Source organism: Pituophis catenifer, unplaced genomic scaffold, assembly GCF_029215685.1.
Source record: "Pituophis catenifer annectens isolate HBS135680 unplaced genomic scaffold, rPitCat1.0.hap2 SCAF_15, whole genome shotgun sequence".
NCBI lineage: Eukaryota > Metazoa > Chordata > Lepidosauria > Squamata > Colubridae > Pituophis > Pituophis catenifer.
Window position 1 is genome coordinate 4478051 of NW_027256895.1, and position 9408 is coordinate 4487458.

General features: G+C 46.7%; 1 protein-coding gene across 1 annotated transcript in view; it reads left to right on the top strand.

Annotated features, from left to right (window-relative positions):
- LOC139324756 (myosin-7) overlaps window positions 1–6356 on the top strand; it is a 29207-nt gene extending 22851 nt beyond the window's left edge. The window contains exons 19-22 of the mRNA XM_070954498.1: window positions 752–1027; window positions 2912–3007; window positions 4996–5130; window positions 6171–6356. Coding sequence (XP_070810599.1) covers window positions 752–1027; window positions 2912–3007; window positions 4996–5130; window positions 6171–6194 — 531 coding nt within the window. The 3' untranslated portion in view covers window positions 6195–6356. The remainder of the gene's footprint in view (window positions 1–751; window positions 1028–2911; window positions 3008–4995; window positions 5131–6170) is intronic.
- The last annotated feature ends 3052 nt before the right edge of the window (window positions 6357–9408 follow it).

Here is a 9408-nt window from a genome sequence, read left to right on the forward strand (position 1 = left end):
TGTGTGAAAGAGAAAGCAAGGCTGACCATGGGGTGTCCATGGGGCAGGATCTCCCCTCTTCTCCATAACAACCCCGTGGGGCCAAAATACCTCCACTTTCTCCTGATTTTAATAATAAGGAGATCGAAAGTCCATGAATTGAGACACATCAACAGGTTTTCCTTTGCTTTGATGACCCCCCAATCATAATCTTCACACGAATATGATCAATTCTTGGAAGGAGTAAACATATGAGAGGTCTCCCCAATCTAAAATCATGTCCTTCTGTCTGGTGGACACGTTTCTCCATTGTCCTCTTGAACAGCTATGATGGCAGAGGAGCTGAAGAAGCGATCCACTTAACCAGGGGTGGTATTCACTTACCTTCACTACCGGTTCGCAAATGTGAGCGCGCAGAGCGTCAAAAACAGGATGTGATGATGTCCGGGTGGGTGGGCGGAGCTTCCCACAGCCGCCACTACCGGTTTGCCCAAACTGGATAGAACTGGCTGAATACCACCAATGCATTTAACCACAATGTGTAACGACTATAATTCTGGGCTCAATTATGGTCACAAGTCGTGGAGATCTAAAATCTGAAATAAGGCACATCTCCAGGTCCTCCTTTGATTTGGTCCACCAGGAGCATCAAAAGAAGACCCGTAATGTTGACATGAATAATTAGCCTTTGAGTTTAGGACTAAATTCCCAATTCATGCAAAGAGTGAAGCCTGGTGGACATCTTTTTCTCTCGTCCTCTTGAACGGGGCAGGCGGCCATGATGGCGGAGGAGCTGAAGAAGGAACAGGACACCAGCGCCCACCTGGAGAGGATGAAGAAGAACATGGAGCAGACCATCAAGGACCTCCAGTTGCGTCTGGATGAGGCGGAGCAGCTGGCCCTCAAGGGCGGCAAGAAGCAGCTTCAGAAACTGGAGGCCCGAGTGCGAGAGCTGGAGAACGAGCTGGAAGGGGAGCAGAAACGCAATGCGGAGAACGTCAAAGGGATGCGCAAGTGTGAGAGACGCATCAAGGAGCTCACCTACCAGGTGAGGAGATACAGGTTAACCTGACTGGTTCTGTTACAACCTGGTTCTGAAGCCAAGTTTTTGTGTGGAATGGGTGGATCGGACATGGTGACTTCAACAAAGCTTTTGAGGCACCCCTCTAAAATGGGTGGGATGAAGAATTTGGGGTTGGTTGGATGGATTGAACTGCATTTCCCACCCTGGAATCTTATAAAATATAACATTTTGTCCATCCAAAGAAAATTCCATGAGGTAAAATAATACTCTAGAATAGTGTTTCTCAACCTTGCGGTACTTTAAGACAGGTGGACTTCAACTCCCAAAATTCCAGAATACTCTAGAATATTGTTTCCTTGACCTCGGATACTTTAAGATGGGTGGACTTCCACTTCCAGAATTCCAGAATACCCTCGAATAGTGTTTCCTCAGCCTTGGGTACTTTAAGACGGGTGGACTTCCACTCCCAAAATTCCAGAATATTCTAGAATAGTCTTTCCTTAGCCTTGGGTACTTTAAGACGGGTGGACTTCCACTCCCAGAATTCCAGAATACTCTAGAATATTGTTTCCTCGACCTCGGATACTTTAAGATGGGTGGACTTCCACTCCCAGAATTCCAGAATACCCTCAAATAGTGTTTCCTCAGCCTTGGGTACTTTAAGACGGGTGGACTTCCACTCCCAAAATTCCAGAATATTCTAGAATAGTCTTTCCTCAGCCTTGGGTACTTTAAGACGGGTGGACTTCCACTCCCAGAATTCCAGAATACTCTAGAATAGTGTTTCCTCAACCTTGGGTACTTTAAGACGGGTGGACTTCAACTCCCAAAATTCCAGAATACTCTAGAATATTGTTTCCTCGACCTCGGATACTTTAAGAGCCTTGATAGTACAAGGGTTTAGTGCACCCTGTTATTAACACAGCTGCCTGCAATTTCTGCTGGTTCGAATCTCTCCAAGGCTCAAGGTTGACTCAGCCTTCCATCCTTTCTAAGGTAGGTGAAATGAGGACCCAGTTTGTGGGGGCAATAAGCTGACTTTGTATAAAATATACAAAAGAATGAAGGCTATTGCTTAACGCATTGTAAGCCGCCCTGAGTCTCCGGAGAAGGGCGGCATATAAATCAAATTAAAAAAAAAAAAAAAAAAAAAGATGGGTGGACTTCCACTTCCAGAATTCCAGAATACCCTCGAATAGTGTTTCCTCAGCCTTGGGTACTTTAAGACGGGTGGACTTCCACTCCAAAAATTCCAGAATATTCTAGAATAGTCTTTCCTCAGCCTTGGGTACTTTAAGACGGGTGGACTTCCACTCCCAGAATTCCAGAATACTCTAGAATATTGTTTCCTCAACCTCGGATACTTTAAGATGGGTGGACTTCCACTCCCAGAATTCCAGAATACCCTCGAATAGTGTTTCCTCAGCTTGGGTACTTTAAGATGGGTGGACTTCAACTCCCAGAATTCAAGAATACTCTAGAATAGTGTTTCCTCAACTGTGGGTACTTTAAGATGGGTGGACTTCCACTCCCACTATTCCAGAATACTCTAGAACAGTATTTCCTCAATCTTGGGTACTTTAGAATTCTTCTTCTAGACAAAGCTGGCTGGGGAATTCTGGGAGCTGAAGTCTACCCATCTCAAAGTACACAAGATTGAGAAACACTGCCCTAGATTCAGAACACAGCAACATTTCCCCATCTAGGCTAGAATGTAACCATGGTTTAGAGAAGGATTTCCTTTAAAAATACCATTTTTTTGTCCATTTGACAAATGCTTCCAAATAATTAAGAGCTGGTGATGCGACCCAGGGCGAGTTCTTATTTAAACTCGGTGGTATAAATCCACTTTTTGCTGCCGCCAAACAAACCCTGATCTCTCCATCTCATTCTCTTCCGGTTCCTTAGACGGAGGAGGATCGCAAGAACCTGCTCCGTCTCCAAGACCTGGTTGACAAGCTCCAGTTGAAGGTGAAGGCTTACAAGAGGCAAGCAGAGGAGGCGGTAAGTAGCGTCCATCTTTCCGTCTTCCTTGGGACCATCCTGGTTTATCACTCATCCTAGTTTATTTTAGCCCATCTCAGGATGCTGAGCTGGAGAAGTTGGCCTTCCTTTCCCATCTCGGAACATCGATGGTCACCTCAATCGTGATGACCTATCAGGACCCTCATCCAAACCTCCTCTCTCACCCCCTCAACATTAGTACAGATAGTCCTCGACTTACGACTCCTCCGCGATGAGGTCATTAAGCAAGTCATGCTCGGGTTTTTTTTTTACCTTTTTTTCATGCAGTCATTAAGCAAATCGCACGGTCGTTAAATGAATCCGGCTTTCCCTGTTAATGTTTCTTGTGAGAAGTTTTGGGAGAAGGTCATCAAGGATGATGACATGACCCCAAGAGACTGCAGCCTGCTATTTGCCAAATACCCAAATTTTGATCATGTGATATGGGGACCTCGAGATAATCCGAATCCGAATAGAGCTGGAAGGGACCTTGGAAGTCTTCTAGTCCAGCCCCTTGCTCGAGCAGGAGACTCTATACCAGTGATGGCTAACTTTTTTGCCGTCGTGTGCCAAAAGCGGGGGGAGTGCAGAGGGGTCGTGCGCGCGTGTGCTCACATCCATAGTTCAATGCCCCCTGTGCCCCATTCCCCCGCGCATGCCCCCCGCACCCTGTTTTGGGCCTAGCAGACTTCCCTGAAGCCTCCGGAGGCTGGAAATGGCCCATTTCCAGACTTCTGGTAGGCCTGGTAGGCCCATTTTTTCGCCCTCCCCGGGCTCCAGAAGCTTTCTTGGAGCCTGGGGAGGACGAAAATCACCTCCCCCGCCCCCCTGGAGGCCCTCCAGAGGCCAGACGTTGTGGGTGCGAGGACCACGCCCCCAACACACACAGAGCTGTAAATGCGAGAAAAGTCACTTTTTTCAGCCCACTTTTTTCAAATGCTTGTAAAATGAAGAATATTATAACCCAATTTCATTTTGAAACTGCTTATGGACAGTCGTAAATATGCTGTACTTCAATAGTCAAGTGTCAATAATAATAATAATAATAATAATAATAATAATAATAATAATAATAATAATTTCATTTCATTTTCATTTGATTTGATTTATATACCGCCCTACTCCCGAAGGACTCAGGGCGGTGAACAGGCACAAGATGAAACACATAGAATACAAAAATTTAAGAGCAGAAGTAAAATGGAATTAAATCAATTTAGCCCAAGACAAATTTAAAACCCCAGGTTAAGAACAAATTAAAATTTACATTAAAATTTACATTAAAAAGAGAATGGGAGAGGTTAGGCCAGACCAGCCTGGTGAAATAAAAAGGTCTTGAGAGCGCGTCGGAAGGTGCGTAGTTCCGGGATCCTCCGTATCTCCAGGGGGAGCTCGTTCCAGATAGTAGATGCCCCCACAGAGAAGACTCTCCTCCTGGGGGCCGCCAGCCGACATTGTTTGGCCGACGGCACCCGGAGGAGTCCCTCTCTGTGAGAGCGTACCGGCCGGTGGGAGGCCGTTTGCGGCAGGAGGCGGTCCCGTAAATAACCAGGCCCTAAGCCATGGAGTGCTCTAAAGGTGGTAATAATAATAATAATAATAATAATAATAATAATAATAATAATAATAATAATAATAATAATAATAATAATAATAATAATAATAATATGGTGGTTGAACAGTTAACTGATAATTAAATTGTTAATTAAACAGTTGCCTGAATTTCATGTTTAATGAATAAAGTAAATAATAATGTGGTGGTCATAAGTGTGAGGACTGGTCGTAAATCACTTTTTTTCCCCCCTGGCACCTTTGTGACTTCAAACGGTTTTGAAGCAAACGGTCATAAATTGAGGACTACCTGAAATGCGTCAAACATTTTTAATGGGAAATTGGATCTTGATTGTCTCTGGAGCAACATGGTAGTGGGAGCTCCTCAGAGGTGGAAGTTCTCTGTAATTTTCAGTGCATCCCTTCTCGGTTCTCCACAGGAGGAGCAAGCCAACAACAACCTGGGCAAATTCCGGAAGGTTCAGCACGAATTGGACGAAGCTGAGGAGAGGGCCGACATCGCAGAATCCCAGGTCAACAAGCTGAGAGCCAAAAGTCGTGACATTGGGGTGAAGGTGAGGACCTGCCCTTAAGAGAGACTAACCCTAACCCCCTAACCCTATCCCTGCCTCTAACCTTAACTCTACTCCTAACTCTAATCCTAACTCTAATCCTAATCTTACCCTAGCCCTCCCTCTACCACTAACCCTACACCTACCCTTAACTCTATTCCTACCACTAACTTTAACCCTACTCTTACTCCTACTCCTACCCCTACCCCTAACTCTACCCCTACCTTACTCTTACTCCAACTCCTACCCCCACCTCCTAACTCTACCCAATCACTAACCTTACTCCTACTCCTACTCCTACTCCTACCCCTAACTCTACCCTATCCCTACTTTAACCCTAATCCTACCTCTAACATTAACCTTACTCCTAACCCTACCTATCCCTACCCCTAACCTTAACCCTACTCTTACTCCTACTCCGACCCCTACCCCAACTCTACCCCTACCACTAACCTTACTCTTACTCCTACTCCTACCCCCACCCCTAACTCCTACCCCTATTCCTACCTCTAACTCTACCCTATCCCTACCTTAACCCTAATCCTACCTCTAACATTAACCTTACTCCTAACCCTACCTACCCCTATCCTTAACCCTACTCTTACTCCTACTCCTACCCTTAACTCTACCTCTACCTCTACCCCTAACCTTAACCCTACTCTTACTCCTACTCCTATCCCTATCCCATCCCTACCTTCACCTTAATCCTACCTCTAACCTTAATCGTACTCTTACTCCTACTCCTACTCCTACCCCTAACTCTACCTCTACCCTACCCTTACCTTAACCCTACTCCTATTCCTTAACCTTAACCTTACTCTTACTCCTACCCCTATCCCTACCGCTAACTCTACCCCTAACCCTAACCTTAACCCTACTCCTAACTTTGACCCTAATCCTTCCCCTAACCCTAAACTCTACCCCAACTCTAAACCTAACCCTATTCCTAACCCTAACTCTAACCCTTCCCCTACCCATAACCCTAAGCCAACTCAGTCGTTTCCTTCCTTCCTTCCTCACCTTTTTGTTCCTTTCTTCCCCAGCCTAAAGGTTTGTACGAGGAGTAACTCTTTCGAAGACCGGATGGCCTGCTCTCCGAGACTGCCCCTCCCCCTCACGCATCTACCCCCAGACCTAAAAGGCCCTGGGGGAACCGCTGCCCCCTCTCCTGTGCTCTGTATATCAGCATTGCCCGCTTCTCCAAGGTAGAATAAAAATGATGAAACAGATGTTTATTTGTTTATTTATTTAATTTCGTGTCTAAGACGGGACTAGAACTCACCGTCTCCTGGTGATTGGTCCAAAGTCACCCAGCTGGCTTTCACGCCTAAGGTGGAACTAGAATTCACCATCTCCTGGTGATTGGTCCAAAGTCACCCAGCTGGCTTTCACGCCTTTCACGCCTAAGGTGGAACTAGAACTCCCCATCTCCTGGTGATTGGCCCAAAGTTACCCAGCTGGCTTTCACGCCTAAGGTGGAACTAGAACTCCCCATCTCCTGGGGTCACGATCCCCTTTTGCGACCTTCTAATGCGGAAGCCAGATTCACTTATCAACCGGATTACTGACTTAACAACGGCAGCGATTCACTTAGCAACGGCAGCAAGAATGGTCACAAAATGGGAGTAAAACGCCCGGGTAAAACCAGATTCCCTTCACACCCATGTTACTAAGTTAAACAACCGCAGCGATTCACTTAACAACGGGGGCAAGAAAAGCCGTCAAATGGGGCAGAACTCCCCTTCACAAACGCGTTCAGTTAGCCACGACAATTTTGGTCGTAGGCTGAGGTCATAAGTCGAGGACCGCCTGGATAAAAGTTGATGACTGACTAATTAGGCGGCTCAAGTGGCTAAGACACTGAGCTTGTCGATCAGAAAGGTGGGCAGTTCGGCGGTTCGAATCCCTAGTACAGGTCTCCTGCGGGAGCAGGGGGTTGGAGTAGATAATCTCCAAGGTCCCTTCCAACTTTGTTAACTGATTTCTTGCTAGAACAGACACGCACACAAAAACACCAACTTGCAACATTTTTAGACGATTTTAAAGAGGCTTTAAACCCACATTTCTCAACCTGGGGCAACTGTTTTGTCCCCACGCACACACACCAACAGACGTTCAAGAGTTAAAGACCAAACCAGCTGGCAAAATCCTTTTCCTTATGATAACGGAACTTGACAACAACCTAGTGGCTGCCTGCCAAGAGTATATTATTTACGAAGAGGAGAGATAACTTCTCTCCACTCCTGGTACATCAAAAGAAACAGCTCAATAATTACGGAGTCAATCAAGTCCAGAGATAATCCAGCAAAGTCTATAGCAAAAAGTCCGGCAATGCAGAATGGCGTGGAAGCTTTCAGCTTTGTTCGTCACAAGGTTTGACTGGCCACCACACTCCCTTTTATATCCTGTGGGGTGTGGTCCAGTGACTCAGCCTAATCTCGGGCACGCCTTTTCTTCTGTTGCACGCACTTATCTCTGTGACGCTGGCGTGGATCCAGCCAAGACTCATTACCCTCATCACTGTCCATCTGTGGCTCCGTGGATGTGCTTGGCCCCGGCCCTATCTCTTGCCCTTCGGCGGACACCGAAGGGTCCTGGAGAGAGAGGCCTTGCCAACTCCTCTCCTTCACTCTCGGAGTCCTCTCCTGCCGATGACACAGGCTCAGGTAACGGAGCCACAACAGCAACTTTATGAGGTGTGGACTTCAATTCCCAGAATTCCCCAGCAGCCATTTCCTTCCCTGAAAGAAACACAGATTTTGCTCTCTCTTTTTTTTTTTTTCCTTCTCTGTCCGTTTAGCTCAGGAGTCTGCAACCTTAAACACCCAAAGAGCCATTTGGACCCGTTTCCCACAGAAAAGAAAACACCGGGAGCCACAAAACCCTTCCCGTCCCTGACTATTTCTTGAGGGCCACAAAATTAGCATACGTAGTTGAATTAAACCTTCTGTTTTCTTCTGAAATTTTTCTTTTCTTGGATTTATTCATGGTTGGCCTACTGGCGGTTGAAAAGCTCAATAAATCATGTGCCGCTGGGTGTCGCACATTGGCGGTTGTGACGCATATTTTGAGTGACAGGGAGCTGCAGCAGAGGGGTGAAAGAGCCACATGCGGCTCCGGAGCCACAGGTTGCCGATGCCTGGTTTAGCCCATCTTTGGGTGGGCAGCAAGTTGTGGGAAAGACAGGCCTGAAAATTGGCTGCTAGGCCGCATTTACAGATGGAGACAGGCGTGCTGCCTGCTAAGCAGAAAGCGGCTTAAAATATGCATATGTACAAATGAGATTAGAACAAACCTGATTAGGGATCACAAAGCATTAAAGTCTCGATACACCAGGAGATTAGGAGAGATGAAAGCACACGCCGGGGTCCAGATTAGACTGTCTGATGCTGGATTTCCCCGATTAAGCTGATTTAATAGGTCGCCACTATTAAAACGGGCTTAGGAAGGGCAGGGCCGCCTGGCTATTGATAGATCTTTTTGATGAATTAAATGAAAATATATATATATACATCGAACGAGCCTTTTTCCAAACGGATCTACTGGAAAAAAAAAAACCTGACGGAGCCAAGAAATTCAGCCGAGGAAAAAACCATGTTAGAAAAGTCCCTTTTTTTTGAGTTTTGCTACAATGCTGGGCATTTCCAGCAATGCTGGGTTAGGAGAAAGTGAGCTAAGAGATACGCAGCTCGAGTCAGTGAGTCAAGCTGCAGCCTGTGGGAGAAGGCTGCGGTAGGGTAGTTTACTGTTGTGATTTCCCTCTGTCAGCACTAGGATAAATGCATGCTAAATAAAATGGAAGTTTGTTTCAAAAAAACACTTTGTTTGAGACGCAATTTATTTGAAGACGGCCTGAAAACCTGACACCCTCATCTTCCTCCCTTTTTCCTCCTGTGTCTCTTCCACCACATGGGAAATTAAATATAACGCTTCCTTTTCTTTTATATATAGATATATATCCGTGATGGTGAACCTATGGCATGCGTGCCACAGGTGGCATGCGGAGCCATATCTGTGGGCACGCGAGCATTGCCCTAGCTCAGCTCCAGCACGCATGCGTGTGCTAGCCAGCTGATTTTCGGGCCGTCCGGGCCCACCGGAAGTCGGCAAACAGGCTGTTTCCGGCCTCCGGAGGGGTGGGGAAGGCAGTTTTTGCTCTCCCCAGGCTCCTAGAAAGCTTCTCGAGCCTGAGGAGAGCGAAAAACTGGCCTACCGGGCCCACCGTGCCATCGCGTGCCAAAGGCGGGGGGAGTGTGGGGGGGTCGCAGGCGCATGTGTGTG